General features: G+C 35.5%; 1 protein-coding gene across 6 annotated transcripts in view; it reads left to right on the forward strand.

Annotated features, from left to right (window-relative positions):
- Positions 1–22,501, forward strand: part of UBR3 (ubiquitin protein ligase E3 component n-recognin 3) — a 226,700-nt gene that overhangs the window by 123,545 nt on the left and 80,654 nt on the right. For all 6 annotated transcript variants that reach the window (XM_072751893.1, XM_072751891.1, XM_072751894.1 and 3 more), the window contains 3 exons: positions 3,692–3,841; positions 13,461–13,594; positions 20,319–20,429. In XM_072751893.1, coding sequence (XP_072607994.1) covers positions 3,692–3,841; positions 13,461–13,594; positions 20,319–20,429 — 395 coding nt within the window. The remainder of the gene's footprint in view (positions 1–3,691; positions 3,842–13,460; positions 13,595–20,318; positions 20,430–22,501) is intronic.

A 22,501-nucleotide genomic window follows, 5' to 3' on the forward strand; every position in this document is an offset into this window, starting at 1 on the left:
CAACATCCAGAACATCTAGGTGTGGTAAGGGGGTTAGTCCAGATATAGTAAAATGTCTTCTAAACATCAACAGGTGAGTTTATGTTCATGACATAACTTTGATGTGTAAAGAATCTGTTAATCAGATTTAGTATCAGTTGATGTTCTCAAATGAAAGATGAGGACTTAATTCATTGATACTTTTCCTTTTTCCCCTCTTCTTTTCCTTCTTTTTAGAAATTCATAATTAATATTTTTTTCTTTACATATCAAATATAATTATAGTGTATATTAATTGTTCACCCCTATAGCCAGTTTCTTCATACCTCTTCATATAAAGTGAATTAGTAAGCACCCCTGTTTTTCTCTTCCTCATCTCTACCTTCTGCCTTTTATCAGTTATTTACTTTTAAATTGTTAGGATTGGTATCATTTTCTTTTGCAGTCATAGTCAAGTGTTCCATCCAAAGGTTGACTTTAAATGTTGAGAAATAATGACTTAAAAAATTTATTTTTTGAAAAAATTTTTAAAGATTTTACTTATGTGAGAGAGAGAGCACACATGTGTGAGCAGGAGCTGGAAGAGGAGCAGAGGGAGAAGCAGACTACACTGAGCAGGGAGCCTGACTTGGGGCTCCATCCCAGGACCCCAGGATCGTGACCTGAACCGAAGGCAGACACAACCGACTGAGCCACCAGGTGCCCTGAGAAATAATTGACTTTGAACGCTGTTGACTACAGAGCTAAATAGTGTGCTAGGATTCATTTCCTTTTTTTTTTTTTTTTTTTTTTTGAGTCTAGTGGCCTGACTCCTAGATTACTTTAAGGATATTGTATGTAAAGCATATAGCCCCATTTCTTACAGTTTCTCAATTACTAAAACCATACCACTAAACATTTCTACTTGGGCCATCACTTTGTTATACTGTTTTTTGTTTTTCCTGAAGTTTTCAACTGTTGTTTTTTTTTTTTTTTTTTTTAAACTCATGTATGCTTAAGATATCTCTGTTATTCTGCCTCCTTGTTCATACCGTCCTCGACATGTTAATTCTGTTCCAGCCTGGTCCATGGTCCAGTTGCTCTGGAGGCATGCTATATAGCCATTACCTTTAGATTTTCCTCTTGCAGAGTTTCCTCTTGCAGGGGTTTCCTGCATTTATAGCATCTCTCTTTTTTGGGTCTTGTTTTATTGGCATTTAGCTACCAGTGTATTCCTAATAATGCCTATGGATAGGATTCTAGTTTGCTCTCATGCTTGATTTTTCATTTGGATGGGTGTATAATTCTAGGTTGATACACTCTCACAATGTAAAAGTAATACTTCCTTGTTTTTTAGTATTCATTTGATGAGAAATCTGTTGGTAGTTTGATTCTTCTTCCTTTGTAGTTGAACTCCCCCCACCCCCAACACTTTTATAATTGATCCTTAGACATCTGAATTTTTTTTTAAGATTTTAATGGTTTTTAATTTTATTTTAAGTAGACTTCATGCCCAATGTGGAGTTTGATCTCACAGCCCTGAGATCAAGAGTTACATACTCTACTGACTGAGCCAGCCAGACATCCCAAGAGACCAGAAATTTTATGATTTGTATGTAGGCAGATCTTTTTTCATTTTTCTTAGTACTTAATGGGCCTTTTCAGTCTGAAGATTCATGTCTCTGAAGCTCTGAGAAAAAAAAAAATCCTTTTATTTATTTATTTCTTTTTTTATAACTAGTCATCCTCCAATATGACCATCAAATGATCCATGCCTTCTGGTATTTATGTCCTGTGTAGTCTTCTCTCACATTGCCCCAGAATTGATGTGCATGACCACTGGAATATGGCAGAAATAATACCATGTCATTTCTGAAATTAGGTTATAAAAGATATTTCAGCTTCTGTCTTAATTGTTTTCTCTCTCTCTTGAATTACTCATTCTGGAAGGAAGCCAGCTGCCATGTTGTGACCAGCCCTATGGAGAGGCCTATCTGGAAAGAGACTGAGGCCTCTGGTCAACAATCATATTAGTGAGCTTAGATGTGAAACTTCCACCTCCAGTTAAGCTTCCGATAGATTGTTAGCTTGACAACAGTATCATTAAAAATCCAGAATCAGAATCCTTTGGCTGAAATGCTGCTAGGTCCCTGATCCTCAATAACTATGTAAGATTACAAATGTTGTTGTAAGCTGCTGGTTTTGGGGGAAACTAGTTCTTACTAGTTCTCTTACTAGTTCTTAGGTAAGAACAGGACACTGAAGAGGGGACATCTAAAGCATGCAAAGTAAAAAGAACATATCATATACAAGATAAAAAATATAAAAGATTAAAATATCAATCCAGGAGTTTCAGCATTCAACTAAGAAGAATCCCATAAAAAAAAAGAATAAAAAATATATAAGGAGAAAAGTATTGTAATAGTTTTCTATTGCTGTTTTTTTTTTAATTTTTAATTTATTTATTTATGATAGTCACACACAGAGAGAGAGAGAGAGAGAGAGAGGCAGAGACACAGGCAGAGGGAGAAGCAGGCTCCATGCACCGGGAGCCTGACGTGGGATTCGATCCCGGGTCTCCAGGATCGTGCCCTGGGCCAAAGGCAGGCGCCAAACCGCTGCGCCACCCAGGGATCCCTCTATTGCTGTTTAATAGAAGTTCCCTTTTGGGTTTCTGCCCCATTTCTTCTCAGTAACTGTTAATACATATTAGATATGTTTACTTGCATCAATCCTTATTAAAATGTATCTGACCTTGACATGTTTCTCTTTCTGTTTCTCTCATGTATTTTTACCTATTTATTTAGATATGCCTCCATCTTTTAAATGTCACATATCACTTCCGTTTTTCTGGTCTTCCCAATTCCCTCTACTTATTTCTTTGTCTCTATGGACAACATCATGATTTTCATAGACTCTAAGAGTCTTTATCATAATAATATGATATTATTATTCTTGCTGTTAATGACATTAATACCAGAGGATTGCTGTTATTTTCTATAGTGGTTTTGCTTTATTAACATATATAGTCATATGTAAATGATTTCCCTACATAAATATATATTGATTATTATTATTGCTAAGATATCACTAGAATTCAAAATACAGGAGAAATAGTTTGTTCCTCTTATATCTCTTAGTAAATATTGCCATTTCCCCCTCAGGAGCTGTCATGTTATTATAAATTTCCCTCCTCAAGTGCCTCAAAAAAAAAAAAAATTAAAACCATCTCATTTCCTTTCCTTCTTTGTTTTTCAGTTTTTTAAATGTGAATGGTAAAAAACAATTTGAGGTGTATTTAACCATATAAATTAAAATCTTTTCATTATAGGGGTACCTGGGTGGCTCAAACAGTTAAGCATCTGTCTTCGGCTTGGGTCATGATCTCAGGGTCCTGAGATTGAGCCCAACATCGGGCTCTGCTCAGTGGGGAGTCTGCTTCTCCTTCTGCCTCTGCCACTTCCCCTGCTGATGTGCACATGCATGTGCACTCCTTCTCACTCTCTCAAATAAATAAATAAAATCTTTAAAAAATAAAATATCAACTGCATTTTTTTTTCTGAGTGAACATTACTTCAGCAAGGTTAATTTTTTCCAGAGTTTTATTACTACATAACTTTATTGGTATTAAAGTTGTGCTTTAATTTTTAAACTTAATTTTTTTCCCTATATTTGCAATGAAGAAAGATTTTTCTCCTGAGGAATTAAGAGCTGTAACTTTTTTTCTCCTCAGATTCTCCTGAGAATGATATTCCTATGGAGATCACAACAGCAGAACCACAAGTTTCTGAGGCAGTATATGATTGTGTTATTTGTGGACAGAGTGGCCCTTCCTCTGAAGACCGACCTACAGGATTGGTTGTACTATTACAAGCATCTTCAGGTAAAATCAAAGTAATTTTTCAGTGGAATTATTTTAGAGCCAAAGTATACACATATTAATAAATATTTGTATTAATTGGAAGTTATATCTTTGGATATAACTATAGATCTGTAACTATAGATCTGTATACAACAAGGATCAGTTTAGATCTGTATAGCAAAGTTTTTTTTTTTTTTTTTTTTTTTTTAAGCAAAGTTTTAAAATCTGGTTTTATCTGATTTTCCTGGACATGAGTGTTAGAAGAAGTGTTTAACAGAGAAGTCTCTCTGTATGTTACACAGTCTTTTTCCTTAAAGTGTGATGATGGTATAATATCATGCTAGATGGCCAAAAACAAGTTCACTTTTCTTGACAATTTAATTGTTTTAAAATTGGGAAGCCTTTTAAGCCCAGAAATATTGTCAGTTTAAATATTTTAGCTACATAAGTCACATTCACGTAGCTTTGCCTTTATTTTTTGAGCTACTAGAATCAGTAATTCTTCAAACAGCCTGCCAGATGATTTGCCAATGTATAATTTAACAATTTTTTAAAAAAGATTTTATTATTATTTTTTTAAGATTTTTATTTAGTCATGAAAGACAGAGAGAGAGAGAGAGAGAGAGAGAGAGAGGCACAGACAGAGGGAGAAGCAGGCTTCACACAGGGAGCCCAACGTGGGACTCGATTCCGGGTCTCCAGGATCTTGCCCTGGGCTGAAGATGACACTAAAACCGCTGAGCCACTGGCGTTGCCCTATTACTTCTTTTTGAGAGAGAGTGCACGTGCAGGAGCAGGGGAAGGGACAGAGAGAGGGAGAGAATCTCAAGCGGACTCTACACTGAGCATGGAGCTTGACATTGGGCTTGATCATGACCCTGAGATCATGACCTAAACCAAAATCAGGATTCAGACACTTAACTGACTGAGTTACCCGGGCACCCCTAAGAACGTTTTTGAAAAAATTTTGAAGGATTTGTCTGAGTGCTCTCCATCCTTTCCCATACTAAAATATTTTAAGGTGTGATAACTCTTACATGCTCTAGTCCCAATGAATTCAATCCATTTTAAACAGAGGAATTTGTGTGAAGCAAAGAGAAAATAAAGTTCTTACATATTTCTCCTGAGCATTTTTTTCTAGGCTGTTTATTCTCTGAATTAGTGTAGTAAAGTGGAAAGAGATATGAGACCCCCTCCAAGTTCAAATACAGGTATTGCTTGACATAATCTGGCCAAGTTTGTTGCTTTCTTTCTTTCTTTTTTTTTTTTTTAATTTATTTATGATAGTCACACACACAGAGAGAGAGAGGCAGAGACATAGGCAGAGGGAGAAGCAGGCTCCATGCACCGGGAGCCCGATGTGGGATTCGATCCCGGGTCTCCAGGATCGCGCCCTGGGCCAAAGGCAGGCGCCAAACCGCTGCGCCACCCAGGGATCCCAAGTTTGTTGCTTTCTTATGACTATAGAGATAATAGACTTCGGAGGATTGTTATGTTGGTTAAATACTGTAATATAGGCGAAAGGGTCTAATATGGTGCCTTGTAAATTAATTTCTCCTTTTGTTTCTTTTCTTGCTTAAAAATAAATTTCATGGGATCCCTGGGTGGCGCAGCGGTTTGGCACCTGCCTTTGGCCCGGGGCGCAATCCTGGAGACCCAGGATCGAATCCCATGTCGTGCTCCCGGTGCATGGAGCCTGCTTCTCCCTCTGCCTATGTCTCTGTCTCTGTCTCTCTCTCTCTCTGTGTGACTATCATAAATAAATAAAAAATAAAAATTAAAAAAAAATAAATTTCATTTGGGAAACCCCAATTGAATAGGACATTGGAGTAGAGCTGTCAAAACCAGAAATGCCTACTAAAAAGAAAATATGTGTGGCTCCTGGGTGGCTCAGTTGGTTGTGTCCAACTCTTGACTTTGGCTCAGGTCATGATTTCAGGGTCTTGAGATCAAGCCCTGTGCTCAGCGGGGAGTCTGGTTCCCTCTCCCTCTATTCCCTACTACCCTCCACCCCGCTCCCCTGCCGCAACTCCAGCTCATGCATATGTGAGCTCTCTCTAATAAATAAATAAATGTTTTTTAAAAAAATAAGACGGAAATATGTGGGAGTATTGACTGATTTTGTAGCTATATTTCTCTTTTCTACTACTGTGACAAAACTAGCTTATTAAATTATTGCCACTTAACTTTTTATAACTTCACCAAATACTTTATAATCATGAATGTAATGTTTTGTTTATTCCTTCATTCCACAAAATTTATTTATTTATTTATTTATTTATTTATTTATTTATTTATTTATTTCTACAAATATTTATTGGGAACTTAGGTGCCAGATACTGTCATAGTAAGAAAGAAAACAAAACAAAATCTCTGTCCGAATGAAGGCAGAGTTTTTGTTTTTGTTGTTTTAATCCTTATTTGTTTGTATTTTTAAAGTTGCTTTGACCAAGTTGTCACTTCATTTAATCCCCTTTTACAGTTTCGTACACTAGCTAAACTTATTAATATTAGATAATTCCACTGTATGTAACTCTTTTATCTTTTAGAGATAGAAGAAATGAATAAGAAACTAACATTAAAAGTGTTAAATCTAAAGGATGATTTTAATTGGGGACTGTAGTAGGTGAAATCTCTGGCTGTTTCCTTCCTTTCTTCCTGAGCCTCACATACCTACTTACATCTTGCATTTTACCCCTTTCTTTTTCTTACTTCTGACATCTTTCTTTATTTTGATCAGTCTCTTCTCTTTTTCTTTTATCTTTTTATGTTTGAATATGGAACATTTTAGTTTATTTTTTGTTTCAAGTTTTTATTTAAATTCCAGTTAGGTGACATATGGTGTAAAGTTAGTTTCAGGAATAGAATTTAAGGATTCATCACTTACATATAACACTCAGTGCTCAGCAAAACAAGTGCCCTCCTTAAACCCCATCATGCATTTAGTCCATTCTTCACCTACCTCCCCTCCATTCAACTCTTAGTTTGTTCTCTATAGTTAAGAGTCTCTTATGGTTTGCCTCTCTCATTTTTCCCCTTCCCCTATGTTCATCTGTTTTGTCTCTTAAGTTCCACATATAAATGAAATTATATGGTATTTGTCTTTCTCTGACTGACAGGTGTACTTATACAGCTCTTTCCACATTGTTGCAAATGGCAAGATTTCATTCTTTTTGATGACTGAGTAATATTCTATTGTGTGTTTTATATATACACATATGTATAATATGTATATTACATATACATATTACATAATATGTATATCATATATATATATATCACATCTTTTTTATCCATTCATCAGACATTTGGGCTCTTTCCATAATTTGGCTGTTGTTGCTAATGCTGGTATAAATGTGTCCCTTTGAATCAGTATTTTTTGTATCCTTTGAGTAAATACTTAGTAGTGTAATTCCTGGGTCGAAAGATAGTTCTATTTTTAACTTTTTTAGGAACCTCCGTACTGTTTTCTAGAGTGGCCCCACCAGTTTGCATTCCCACCAATACTGTAAGAAGCTTCTTTTTTCTCTGCATCCTCTCCAACACCCATTGTTTCCTGTGGTGTTCATTTCAGCCATTCTGACAGGTGTGAGGTGATATTGCATTGTAGTTTTGATTTGCATTTCCCTGAAGATGAGTGATATTGAGCATCTTTTCATGTGTCAGTTGGCCATTTGTGTATACATCTTCTTTGGGAAAATGTTGAGTCATGTCTTCTCATTTCTTAATCAGATTATTTGTTTTTGGGGTGTTGATTTTGATAAGTTCTTTATAGAATTTGGATACTAGCCCTTTATCAAATGTCATTTGCAAATAACTTCTCCCATCCCATCAGTTGCGTTTTAGTTTTATAGATTGTTTCCTTTGGTGTGCAGAGCTTTTTATCTTGTTGAGTTCCCAATAATTCATTTTTGCTTTTGTTTCCCTTGTCTCAGGAGATGTGTTTAGTAAGGAGTTGCTACAGCTAATGTTGAAGAGGTTACTGCTTGTGTTTTCCTTTAGGATTTTTTATGGTTTCAGGTCTCACATTTAGGTCTTTAATCCATTTTTTTTTTATTTTTTTAATTTATGATAGTCATACAGAGAGAAAGAGAGAGAGGCAGAGACACAGGCAGAGGGAGAAGCAGGCTCCATGCACCGGGAGCCTGATGTGGGATTCGATCCCGGGTCTCCAGGATCGCGCCCCGGGCCAAAGGCAGGCGCCAAACCGCTGCGCCACCCAGGGATCCCTTTAATCCATTTTGAATTTATTTTTGTGTGTAATGTAAGCAAGTGTTCCAGTTTCATTGTTTTGCATGTTGCTGTCCAGTTTTCCCAGCACCATTTGTTGAAGAGGCATTTACCCACTGGATATTCTTTCCTGCTTTGTTGAAGATTAATTGACCATATAGTTGTGGGTCCATTTCCAGGTTTTCTCTTATGTTCCATTGATGTATGTGTCTATTTTTGTGCCAATACATTACTGTCTTGATGACTGCAGCTTTGTAATACAGCTTGAAGTCCAGAATTGTGATGCTTCCAGTTTTGCTTTTCTTTTTCAGGATTGCTTTGGCTGTTTGAAGTCTTTTGTGGTTCCGTACAAATTTTAGGATTGTTGGTTCTAGCTCTGTGAAAAATGCTGTTGGTATTTTGATGGGGATTGTATTAAATGTGTTGATTGCTTTAGGTGGTATAGACATTTTAACAATATTTGTTCTAATCCATGAGCAATAGAATGTTTTTTCATTTCTTTGTGTCCTCTTCAATTTCTTTCATAAGCGTTCTATAGTTTTCAGAGGACAGATCTTATACCTCTTTGGTTAGGTTTGTTCCTAGATATGTTAACGATTTTTGGTGCAATTACAATGAAATTAATTCTTTGATTTCTCATTCTGCTTCATTATTGGTGCACACAAATGCAACAGATTTCTTTATGTTGATTTTGTGTCTTGTGATTTTGCTAAATTCATGTATTCTAGCAGGTTTTTTTGGTGGAGTTTTTTGGGTTTTCTGCATAGAGTATCATGTTGTCTGCCAGTAGTGAAAGCTTGATTTCTTTCCTGCCTATTTGGATGCCTTTTATTTCTCTTTGTTGTCTTATTGCTGAGGCTGGGACTTCCAGTACTATGTTAAATTACACTGGGGAGAGTGAATGTTCCTGTTTTGTTCCTGACTGTAGGGGAAAAGCTCTAATTTTTTCCCTATTGAATATAATATTAGCTGTGTGGGTTTTTTTGTTTGTTTTGTTTTGTTTTTGTATATGGCCTTTATGATGTTTAGATATGTTCCCTCTATCCCTGTTTTGTTGAGGATTTTCATCAAGAATGGAAGCTATTAAAAAAAAAGTGGAAGCTATTTTTTTCAGATGCTTTTTCTGTTTCTATTGGGAGAATCATATGGTTATCATTTCTTTTATTAATTGGCTGATATGTGGATATTGAACCACCTTGCAGCCCAGGAATAAATCCCATTTGATCATGACGAGTATGAATATGGAACATTTTAACCACATAATGAAATACAGAGACTAGTGAAATGAACTTCCATGTCTCCATCAGTCTTCAATAGTGACTAACTTGGGCTAATCTTATTTACCTTCTCTTATTTATCTTCCCCCCACACTCTGAATTATATTGAAGCACATTCCAGACATCATTTCATTTGTAAATATTTCACTTTTTCAGTTAAAAAGAAAGTTCTTGTTTTTTAAACATAACTACAGTCACCGATAAATAAACTAGTCCCTCACCTAGGGGGGGAATTGTGTTCACAATTCCCCAGTTGTTTCTTATTTACTTTTCTTAATTAATTTATAGTTATAGGGTCTCCTTGTAGTCTTTTAGTTAGTAGTTCCTTTTTCATCTCCTCTCTTCCTCTTCCCTTTTCTCAGGTAGGGGTCCTCCTACTCCCATACATTTTATTTTCTTGAAGAAATTAGGTCATTGAAGAACATTTTGGACTTTGCTGAGTACATCCCCAAGGTATTTAACTTGTTCCTGTGTCTACTATGTTTTCTCTCTTTTTGAGATATTAGTGGTGAATGATGATTATTGCCTGGATTCATCATTTCATTAGAGATCACAAATCTTCCATTTTTTTGGTTTTTTATTACTTGAAATATGTCTATAAAAGAAATATTACGGGATGCCTGGGTGGCTCAGCAGTTAAGCATCTACCTTTGGCTCATGTTGTGATCCTGGAGTCCCGGGATCGAGTCCCACGTCGGGCTCCCTGCATGGAGCCTGCTTCTCCCTCTGCCTATGTCTCTGCCTCTCTCTCTCTCTGTGTCTCCCATGAATAATAGATAAAAAAAAATCTTTAAAAAATTACTTTATTAACTATTTTGGTTGCCCTGACTTCAGGGCAACCAAATTATACATGAAAGACAGTATAAATACTATATTCTTCCCTTTATTTAATAGTGCTCAAAGTATTAAGGTAGTGGTTCTTTAGTACCTTCTCAAAATAATTAATTAGTACTTTTGGTATCATTATGATCTGTTGCAATTAATTTCTTGTTGATGATCACATTTTTCCATCTTTCTTCAGTGGGAGCATCTTCAAGCTATTCATTTCTTTTGACACAACTTACAGACTTGGGAGTTTACATTTTCTGACATGGCAAGTTACACCTTTCTAGTCCAGAAATCAGCCATTTCTCTAAGAAGCCCTAGTTTCTTTTATTGGGAAATGGTATTTAGAGACCACAGTATGGGTGCTAGTTATGCCTATTGCTCTAGACCTTTATTATAGCGACTGGTTCTTTATTGGCCTATCTTGAAACCATGAATCAAAGAAAAAAAATCCTGTGAGTTCTCCCATTAGTTTAACACTTGAGTTGTGCTGAATTAGACACTTTTGATAGAAACTCTTTAGAACACTGCTTAAGTTAAGGGCCTTTGTAGCAGTTCTATAAAGATCTAAAGGTGTTACTTCACATGCCATTTCACTATTGTGTAGAATGCCTGTTGTAAATATTATTGACATGGGAGCTTCAGTTCTCCATAGAAGGATGCAATATTATATAATCTTTTCCATTTTATTAATCACCACAGTCTTTGCAAAATTTGAGATAGTGTGTTAATCTTAGTGCTTTTAAAAAACATATATAAGGGATCCCTGGGTGGCGCAGCAGTTTGGCGGAGACCCAGGATCGAATCCCACGTCAGGCGCCCGGTGCATGGAGCCTGTTTCTCCCTCTGCCTATGTCTCTGCCTCTCTTTCTCTCTCTCTGTGTGACTATCATAAATAAATAAAAATAATAAAAAAACATATATAATAAAAATATGTAATAAGGAACTGAATCTGGAAAGAACTGCAGATTGAGATTTTTAAACCAAATATCAGTGTTCTTGTAGAAAAATGCAGAGAGTCAGGTAAAAACATGAAGGGCAAGGAGGGGAGATGAAGCTAGAAAGGAACAGAATTTTTGTATAATATTGGAAGTTGATATTAGTGTTTCCAACTTGTTAGAGAGTGAAGGTAACCATTTAAGAAAAAACTAAAAAAGAAATGAGAAGGGAATAAGTATGGTATACTAGAATATTCAATTAATCACAAAAGAAAGCAGTAATAAATTGAACATATAGAAGTAACAAAATGGCAGAATTATTTGAAATATAAATGCATTCAACTCTCCAATTCAAAGGCAGAGACTGACAGAATAGATTAAAAAATCATGAATAAATAAATAAAATCTTTTTTTTTTTTTTCTTAAAAGACGTAATACATACCAAACAGGGGGGCCTGGTTGGTACAGTCGATTATCGTCCAATTCTTGGTTTTGGCTCAGGTCATGATCTCAGGTTGTGAGATTGGGCCCCGTGTCAGGCTCCCCACTCAGTGTGGGATTCTCTCTCCCTCTCCCTCTGCCCCTCCTGCTCATGCTTGCTCTCTTTCTAATAAATAAATAATTTAAAAAAGTACATACCAAAGAGCAGAGACACAAAATATATGAAGTAAAAATTGACAGAACTAGAGAAGTAGTTTTACAATAATAATTGAGACTTCAGTGCCGCATTTTAAATAATGGATAGTAAACTAAACTAGAAGGTTAAAAAAAAGAAAACACTTTAGGGGCACCTGGGTGGCACAGTCAGTCAAGTGTCCTGATTCTTGATTTTGGCTCAGGTCATGATCTCAGGACTAGGAGATCCAGCCCCATGTTGGACTTGTGTTGGATATGGAACCTGGGAATCTCTTTCTCCCTCTCCTTCTGCCTTTTCTCCCACATTTCTCTTTCTCCCCATCTCTAAATAAAAAACTAAAGACAAAAATAAGAAAACCATTGTAACAATAGTATAAAATAGATCCAGCAAACTTACACAGAACACTTTATCCAACAAAAGTAGAATACACATTTTTCTCAATTGTACATGGAACATTTTCCAAGATAGACTATGTATTAGGCCACAAAAGAAGTTGTAATACATTTAAAAGATTGAAATCATTCAAAGTATCTTCTCTGATCATGATAGAATGAAACTATAAATCAGTAATGAAAGGAAAACTGGAAAAATCACAAATAGATGGAAATTAAAATAACACATTCTCAAACAACTGCTGGGTCCAAGAAGAGATTACAAGTGAAATTAGAAGATACTTTGAAATAAACCTAGGAAAAAATAGTACACAGAAGGAAATTTATAGCTATATAATAATGTAAATGTTTACCTTAAAGACAAAGATCCTAAATCAATAACCTAACTTTATACTTTAAGGAGCTAGAGAAGAAGAGCAAGCTAAACTCTAAGGTAGCAGATGGAAAGAATTAATAAAGCTTAGAGCATACATAAATGAAATAGAGAATAGGAGAATAGTAGAAAGAGTCAGAAAAGCAAAAGTTGGTTTCTTGAAAGTATCATCAAAATTGACAGTTTTACAACTTGACTGGCCAAGAATAAAAAAAACACACAAATAACTAAAATCAGACGTGAAAGTGGTGAACATTACCACAGTCCTTAAAGAAATAAAAGACTGTAAGAGAATATTATGAACAATATTATGTCAATGAATTTGATGTCCTGGATGAAATAGGTAAGTTCCTAGAAACATAGAAACTACCAAAACTGACTCAAGAGGAAATAAAGAATTTAAACAGACATTAAACCGGTTAAGAGAGTGAATCAAAAATCAAAAACTCAACAAATAAAGCCCAAGACCAGAAAGCTTCACTCATGATGCTACCAAACATTTAAAGAATTAACATCAGTCCTTTTCAAACTTAAAAAAAAAAAAAAAAGTCAGTACTTTCTAACTTACTAACTCATTCTATGATAACAGCCTTACCCTGATACCAAAGCCATATAAAGACATTACAAGAAAGGAAAATGATAGACTAGTATCTCTGATGAATATATATGTAGAAATCCTCAACAAAATCAAATCCAGCATTGTATTAAGAGGATTATACATCATAGCTAATTTTATTTTAGTTGCTAGCATCTCCCTGCTTCTGTTTCTTCTTTCTGCTGCTACTGTAAATCTCTTCAGAACTTAGGGCCCACATTCATATACCTGATATAAAATCTTAAATTTTTCCTTAAAAATATTCTGATAGAAAAATGAGTGTAGCTTGTGATAAATAACAGCTTTTCTTGGTGAATCATGTTGAATCAGGTAGGTTATTTAATGAGGTTTTATTTTTTTGTTGTTAATGTAGTTTTGGGGCAGTGTCGTGACAACATTGAGCCAAAAAAATTGCCTATCACTGAAGAGGAGCAGATTTACCCTTGGGATACATGTGCAGCAGTTCATGATGTGAGACTTTCATTATTACAGCGTTATTTTAAGGATGTAAGTATCCTGTTTATCATACAGTATTTTTGTCTGCCAAATTGCTGGTTACTTCTCTCCAGAGTTTTATTTTATATATTTTCTTCTATAAATTGTCATTCTGATTTAGAATCTTGAAGTTGATTAGAGAAAAAGTTAATATATGGATAGTAAACAAATGGAAATCTGTTAATAAATAAAAATTTCACGTTATAAGTGTTATGTTTTAAATTTTTATTGTGAGCTATATACATTCAGTTCAATGGAATGATACTCTATGGAAGCTTTTAGATATGGCATGAATGTTTTATGAAGATTTTTGCCGCCTTTTACTTTCATTTAAGATCTCATAATGATGCTTTTAAAATGTAAAGGAGGGACAGATTTAATTCATGGCTTCTATGGTTTCTTTCGAACTTCGTAGGTTTTTTCCCAACTCTTTGTACCTAGGAACACTATCTAGCATTCAGGTAAACAGAAGTCTTAGAAGATCAACTTAATTTAGTAGCACTTGCATTGTTAACTTCCTTGTAAAATTTCTGTACCATTTTTAATATTTTATCAGTGGATTATCAAATGATCAAATGGCGCTTCCTTTCACCTATTGTTTTTTGAATCTGCTGTTTTTTGAATTAAGAACACATATAATCAGAAGTTAAAATAGTTAAAATACAAAATGAAACATTATTTTTAGTTAGTTATATGAGGTGAATATCTTGATAAATTTCCAAATACAATTTTTTTTGTCCATAATGCACTTGATTAAATGAAAGAAACTAGTAGGAGAGGTGGAAGATAAAATAATTAGAATAAATAATAATAGGCCTAGTAATGATGCTGAGGAGAAGGATTCTGGAGGATTCTGGAGGAGATGATCACTCTAGTTAGGGAGGCATGTGTAGTGTAGAAAGAGTTCCAGGTGAGAAAAACTGGGGCTTGGTTGTAGCAATATAAACTTGCCAGATTAACAATCCAGGACTCAATTTCCTCAGCTATAAAATAGGGCTCATGTGGTCTTTCATACAGTAACCCACCAGGTTAGAAATTTCTTTAGATCACTTTACACATTATAAAGGTCAGTAAAAATATGGTGTAGCTTTTATTTTTTATTTTAAAAAAGATTTTATTTATTCAGGAGAGAGAGAGAGAGAAAGAGAGAGGGAGAGAAAGAGAGAGAGAGAGGCACAGACACAGGCAGAGGGAGAAGCAGGCTCCATGCAGGGAGCCCAACATGGGACTTGATCCCAGGTCTCCAGGATCACACCCTGGGCTGAAGGTGGCGCTAAACTGCTGAACCACCTGGGCTGCCCTATGGTGTAGTTTTTATTTATTTATTTTTTAAGATTTTATTTATTTATTCATGATAGTCACACAGAGAGAGAGAGAGAGAGAGAGGCAGAGACAGGCAAAGGGAGAAGCAGGCTCCATGTACCGGGAGCCTGACGTGGGATTCGATCCCGGGTCTCCAGGATCGCGCCCCGGGCCAAAGGCAGGCACCAAACCGCTGCGCCACCCAGGGATCCCTGGTGTAGTTTTTAAATATTCAAGCTAGACCATTCAGAGGGCTCAGGTTAGGTAGGCCTTGGAAGGTAATTTGGATTAGGTAATAAGGACCATGATTTTATATATTTTCAGAGACTCTAAAATGAAATTATTATTATTTGGAAAAAGAAGCCCATGAGTGTATATATATAAATGCATTCCTATGCACACATACACACATTTTCATGCTTTTCTCTTTATTCTGTATTGTTTCTTTGAATTTTTTGCAGCATTTATCTTATTAATCATAGACCAATAAATGTCTTCATTTTGAAGAAAATGATGAAATTGTGCTAAGTTCTGCTTTTGCAGAAATTTACTACCACCTTTATTTAGATTTTATTTTGTTGCCGTAATCCTGGTTTTAATTTTGTCATTTTTGAATCACTGTAGAGTAGATGAGTAGTGATGAATCTTAGAGCCAAACAGAAAAGCAAAACAGCTTGATTCAGTGAAAATATAACCCAAACTTAGGAGCAAAATAAGTTTGAGGGAAGGGGAGATCTAATAAAGAAGAGAAAGAGTATGGTATCTCTTTCTTAAAGCAGCCAGAATAGCTACTCATTTCTAGAAAAAAGTCTTTTTTTATAAGCACTGTAAACTGAGGACAGCCCAGCAGTTTAGTGCCGCCTTCAGCCCAGGGCCTGATCCTGGAGACCCAGGATCTAATCCCACGTCAGGCTCCCTACATAAAGCCTTCTTCTCCCTCTGCCTGTGTCTATGCCTCTCTCTCTCTCTCTCTCTCTCTGTGTCTCTCATGAATAAATAAATAAGATCTTAAAAAAATAAGTTAAAAAGTTAATAAAAAGTTAAAAAAATAGTTTAAAACTATTTAAGTTTAAAAGTTAAAAAAATAAATAAGATCTTAAAAAAAAACTGTAAACTGAAATCTGAACTGGATAGAATCTTTGTTGTGTGTTGTCTGTTAGTGATTGTGGGATTTTATTCTTAAATATATATATATTTTTTTACACAGTGCTTTTTTACTTTCATTGTGGTTTCTTAAGTATATCTGGCATGCTCCCTGGACTGTATTCCTCTACAGGTATAGGGCCATTCTTATATTGGTTGTATTGTTCCCTCAGGGCTTAGCATGTGCTATGTGTGTTGTAGATGCTTACTGAATTTGTTACTGAATTACTCTAGGATAGAGTACCAGAGTTTCATAAGCAGGCAGACTGTATACAGCAGAAGAGTTACTATTAATGGGTATTGATTTTGATTATAGAATTGAACTGTGTAAACTCTATTCTCTTCACATCAGTTCCATGCATTTTACAGACAGTACTGTTACTGAAACTGGGAGTGTTAGATATGAGAGAGAGGACACAATAGGGAGAGAACCTGAGCTATGGAGTCAGATAGACTTGGGTTTGAACTGGGGCTCTGCCGTTTATAACTGTGTGATCTTGGTAAACTTTATATCTTTTTTCTAAGATTTTTTTTTGGAAGGTTTAAATAAATATTGAGGTTGTGAAGATTCAGTGTTAAGCAATTCCTAGCACAGTGCTGAACACATTGTTGAGGTCTTCCTAAAATATTAGTGTCATGTTAGTCAATGTTTCTTGCCTTTTTAAAAAATCTTATCTGATTCAAATAAGAAATAGATGATGTACTGATTTTATTTTATTTTTTTAAAGATTTATTTATTTGAGAGAGAGTGTGGGGAGATGGGGCAGAGAGAGAGAGGGAAAGAAAGTCTTAGGCAGACTTCGTGCTGAGTACGGAGCCCTATGTGGGGCCTGAACTCAAGACTCAGATCATGACCTAAGCCAGAACCAAGAGTCAGACACTCAGCTGACTGTGCCACCCAGGTGCCCCCTGATTTAGTTTTAAAAACTAACTACTTTTATTAAAAAGAAAGATTAATTACATTTTTATAGTACATTACCAAAGAGAGCAGCTTGGTTATTAACTGGCTACCAACCATTCTAAAATGATCTAAATCTGCTTCTACTTCAAGTGGCTCCAAAGCGTAAAACAGAGATGAGCAGGTCTCCTGTTGCTTTTCTGATTTGTAACAATAGGAGCTAGCTCACCTGCTGTGAGTATTTGATTTGTGCTGTTACACATCTTAAATCAACTGGGAAGACATTTTGCACTGTGTATTATTTTTCAACTTTCAAATACTCATGAAGAGTCTTGATTTAACATTGGAATTTTGTGTATTGTGTAAAGATTATTTGGTCATCTTACATTATAATGTAAAAATTTCATTCCAATATAAAAATAAAATTTAATGGTGTACTCCATTTTAATGGCTTTCAAATCTTTCATCAAGTACTTTCATTCATGATAGACCACATTCCTAATATTGTTTTGGGATGGCCATGTGTTTACTACAGACTCTAGAGGGTAAACTTAAGTTCAGGCCCAAGTGCTATTTGACAGAGGCCAAATGAAAATTCAAAGAAAACTATTTTAGATGGAAAAGTCTAAGCCTGTTTATGATGAAGGGAAGGAATTAGTAGAGAAGAAGAGGAGAAGTTGAAGATGTAAGAGAAAGAAGAGATAAAAGCAATTAACTTTTAGAATAGATTACAAAAGGGTATTGTAGTTGCTTATATAATCTAGGTCCCTTCCCTATTGCATATTATATTAAATCTTTATAAATGTTAAGGTCCCTTATGGGGTTATGACCAAATTTTAGTCTAGAAAGATGTATGGAGGGCGATGCATTATGCAGAGAAGAAATTGGAGTCAGGGAGACCAGTTAAGAAACTTTATTGAAGAGACACCTGGGTGGCTTGGTTGATTAGGTGACTGAGTCTTGATTTCAGCTGAAGTTATGTTCTCAGGGTTGTGAGGTCAAGCCCCATGTGGACTCCCCACTGACTGGGGAGTCTGCTTGGGATTCTCTGTTTCTCTCTCCCTTAATCCTTCAACCCCACCTGCATGCCACACGTGTATGCTCGCTATCTCTCTCTCTCAAATGAATAAATACAAAAAAAAAAAAAAAAGAATAAACACATCTTTAAAAAAAAAAACTTTATTGAAGAACCTATTCCCTCCCACACGTGTATGCTCGCTATCTCTCTCTCTCAAATGAATAAATACAAAAAAAAAAAAAAAGAATAAACACATCTTTAAAAAAAAAAAACTTTATTGAAGAACCTATTTCCCCCCCCCCCCCAACAAATGATACAGACATGAATGTTATAGTGAGAACGAAGAGGAAGGCCAAAATTACCAGTTATTTAGGAGATAGATTTTGTATGGTTCGGGATCTAATACTGTGGTGTGAAGTAAAGAGTGTGATGTAGAATAACCCTTAGCTTTCTGATTTGGTGACTAGATTGTAGAGTTTTTAAACCAAGAGGAAAAGAAAGATTCATGAAAAAAATGACAATATTTTTAAAAGGCTTTATTTCTTTATTTTAGAGAAAGAGTGCTGCGTGTGCAACTAGGGGCATGGGCAGAGGGAGAAAATCTTAAGTAGACTCTGAGCTGAGTATGGAGCCCGACATGGGGCTTAATCTTAGGACCCTAACTAAGATCATGACCTGAGCTAAAATCAAGAATCAAATGCTTAACTGAGTGACCCACCCAGGCGCCCCATGACACTTTTTAAATGTTACCTGAAGGACATCAAATTAGAGATTTCTGTTTGACAGTTGAATATTTGTATCTGTTATTGAGGCAAGTGATCAAAATTTGGAAGGTAGTTGAATTTACTGATTAAATCATTCAGGGAGAATAGTTTTAGTAAGAAGAGAGTAGCAGAAAAATATAGAACCTTGAGAAATGTAAGCTTTGAAGGGACAGGTGAAGAAAAGAGAGTCTTAAAAGGAAGCCTAAACCAAATGGTTTAAAGAGATGAGAGGAAAATCAAAAGAGAGTAGCACTATGGAAACCAGGGGAAAGTAGGCACTTTAACAAAGAAGTTGTTATTCCATTGCATATATATACCATGTCTTTATCCATTGATGTATCAATGGACATTTCGGCTGTTTTCATTATTATAATACTTCTATAAACATAGGAACACGTTTCCCTTTGAAATAGAAGTTTTGTATTTTGGGGATATATACCCAGTATTGTGATTCCTGGATCATAAGGTAGTTCTATTTTTAACTTTTTGAGGAAACTCCATGCTATTTTCCATAGCAGCTGTACCAGCTTGCATTCCCACCTTCCACATCCTTGCCAACACCTGTGGTTTCTTGTGTTTTTTACTTTAGCTGTTTTGACAAGTGTGGGGTGATATCACTGTATTTCTGATTTGCATTTACCTGATGATGGGTGATGTTGAGCATCTTTCCATGTGTCTGTTGGCCATCTGTATGTCTTCTTTGGAGAAGTGTCTGTTCATATCTTTTGCCCATTTTTAATTGGATTATTCGTTTTTTGGGTGTTGAATTGTATAAGTTCTTTATTTATTTATTTATTTATTTATTTATTTATTTATTTATTTATTTATTTATTTATACTAACCCTTTCAGCCATAGAAAAGGATGAAATCTTGCCATTTGCAACATGGATGAAGCTAGAGAGTATAATGCTAAGCAAAATAAATCTGTCAGAGAATGACCAATACCATATGATTTTACTCACATGTGGAATTTAAGAAGCAGAACAAGCAAAGGAAAAAGAGAAGAGAGACAGGACAACTTAAGAAATGGTGTCTTAACTATAGAGAATGGATGGATGGTTACCGAGAGGAAGTGGGTGGAGGATGGTTGAAATAGGTGATGGTGATTAAGGTGTGCACTTGTGATGAGCACTTGTCGTGATGAGCACCCAGTGATGTATGGAATTGTTGAATCATTATATTGTACACCTGAAACTAATATAACACTGTGTTAACTATACTGGAATTAAAAGAAAAGAAAGAAATTCTTAATGTCAGATATCACAGAAAAATTAAATACCACATAGAACAGGTAAAATAATCAACAAAAGAATAGTTTACACTGAACTGTAGTATAATATTGAGAGTTTACATTTCATGAGGTGAAGAAAGTGTAATTTATAATTATTCTCATTTACTATGAGCCTAGACATTTAGAAACTAAAACTTTATGGTATTTCAAGTTTAAAGATTTGCATTATGGCTCTCAAGTCGGGTGTTACTTTTTATCACAAAAATATAAAGTTCACATTATTATAAAAATATGAAATCAGAGGTTTATGTGGATAAATTTAAATATGTTTATATTTCTTTAAAATTAATTGTATTTTGCCTTTTTTTTTTTTTTTTAAGAGTTCTTGTCTCTTGGCAGTATCAATTGGCTGGGAAGGAGGTGTTTATGTACAAACCTGTGGCCACACGTTACATATAGATTGTCATAAATCTTACATGGAATCGTTGCGGGTAAGTTAATTTAAAGATGTATATATATTTCCAGGTATTAAATATTTTTACAGCATATACATCCCAGCTCATCTTGGGTAATTTTGATCACCATTTGAACTATCCAGTCTTGTAATTCCTTGACCTCTTTGGCTTTAGGGATTTCATTTTTTTGCTTCACTTTAGCAAATTATTTCCATGGTAGTAATTTTAAACTTTGCTACTCTAGTTCTGAAATATAAAGCTCTAATATCCCACCATATCATTTTATTATCTGATTAATTCTTCAGATTTTCTTACTTTCATTCTCATTAGTGTGTTTTGCTTCTGACATCAAGATCTCTAGTCCTTTAACCCCTTTGCATTTTTCCTAGCATTCTTGGTTCTTTCTTAGCCTCACTTTTTTGTACTATGCCTATTCTGCTCTGAGTAACAGTCATTTAATCATCCTGCCTTCATTTTAGATCCAGGCAGCTAGCCCTGCCAGAAAAAATCATAAAACTAAGTGAAGTGGTATGTCTGTAAACTTGTAGTTTCCTGTATAGTAGTGGCTTAGACTGGGGTCACCGACTGTAGATATTACATATCAATTCCTGTTTTTGATCAGTTTCCTCTCCTAGTGTCTTCAGCAGCTACTCCATATCTTATCCCAGACTCTTCACCTAAACTGTAAGATCCCTTTCCTGTCATTAGCTTCTGTCTCTTCCTTTGTCACCAGGAAAACATGTGGCTTTGTGTCACATACTAAGCTTAATTTCTTGCTTTGCTTCTCTATTCCCTGATAAATGAGTCTGCGTCCCAGTCAGTCCTTTCTTTTCTACTCTTTGAGGTAATATTCCTTCTTCTGTTCAGGAATAGTTTTTCTGTTGATGTTCTAGTATTCTTTTCTCTTCATCATCTCAGGGGCCTTGGTCTATTAGTAAGTAACCTCTTTTTCTTCTGTATGTTCAGTTTTTCTGCCTGTTGTTACCTTTCTTTTCAGTTCATAAAGATAGTCAGGTCCCTGTCATTCCAAATTTCTTCCCTTGGCTTTGTATTCCCCTGTAGCTGCAGGAGAGTGTTTTTTTTTTTTTTTTTTTTTTTTAATAAGCTTTAATTCACTTTTATTTTTCTTGTATAAAACTGTGTGGTAGCTGGAGCCTGGGTCCTCTGCACGGAGACTCTGCTGTGGGTCTTTACAAGATGGTCAGTGAATTCCTGATAGGGAGACTTGGTGAACACAGTCTCTTTCCAGAGATCAGGGGTGAGATAGCTCTAGGTCTTGGAGGTCGCATCAAAAGTAGCCTTGGCAAAGTTCCCCAGGGTGGCAGTGCAGCCCCTGGCTGAAGTGTAGCAGTCGTCAATACCAGCCATCATCAGTAGCTTCTTGGGCACAGGGCCTGAGACGATGCCAGTGCCTCTGGGGGGCAGGGATGAGACGCACCAGCACAGAACCACAGTGGCCAGTCACCTTGCATGGGACAATGCAGTTCTCAGCTTAACTTCCTAAAAGCCTGGCCTTCTCTGTTCCCCAATTCCTAACTCAGAAGCAGTAGATTCCTACTTTTTTCCTTTTTATCCTTCCCTCTCACATTCATTCACTTAGAAAATTATACTGATTCTGTTTCTTAAATCTCACTTGACTACACTCTCATTATTCTTGCTTCTATCTTTTTGTGTATTTCTTCATCTCTCATCTTGACTATTGCAGTTGCTTTCTTATCATTTTCCTTGCTCCAAGTCTAGCTTATTCACTATATTGATCATTCTAAAATGTAAATCTGATGATGTATGTCATTGGCTTAAAAATCCTTTACTGAATTCTTCCAGATGAGGTATGGTTCACTCTTTTCTGAATGATTTCAAGATACTTCGTGATCTGGCTTGCCTGTTGCTTCTGCTGTATCTTTCATCAACTCAGCATAAGCTAATTAATAGTTCCTTAAACACATTATGCATTTTTCCTACATCTTCATTCAATCATTCGTTCAACAAATATTTACTTAGTGTCTAGAGTGTTTGAGATACTGTGATAGACATTGAGGATTCAACAATGAATAAGACACAGTTCTTTTCTTCCAAGGGATTACTATGCATTGCGTGAGATAGAAATA

This window comes from Vulpes vulpes, chromosome 3 (assembly GCF_048418805.1).
Source record: "Vulpes vulpes isolate BD-2025 chromosome 3, VulVul3, whole genome shotgun sequence".
NCBI lineage: Eukaryota > Metazoa > Chordata > Mammalia > Carnivora > Canidae > Vulpes > Vulpes vulpes.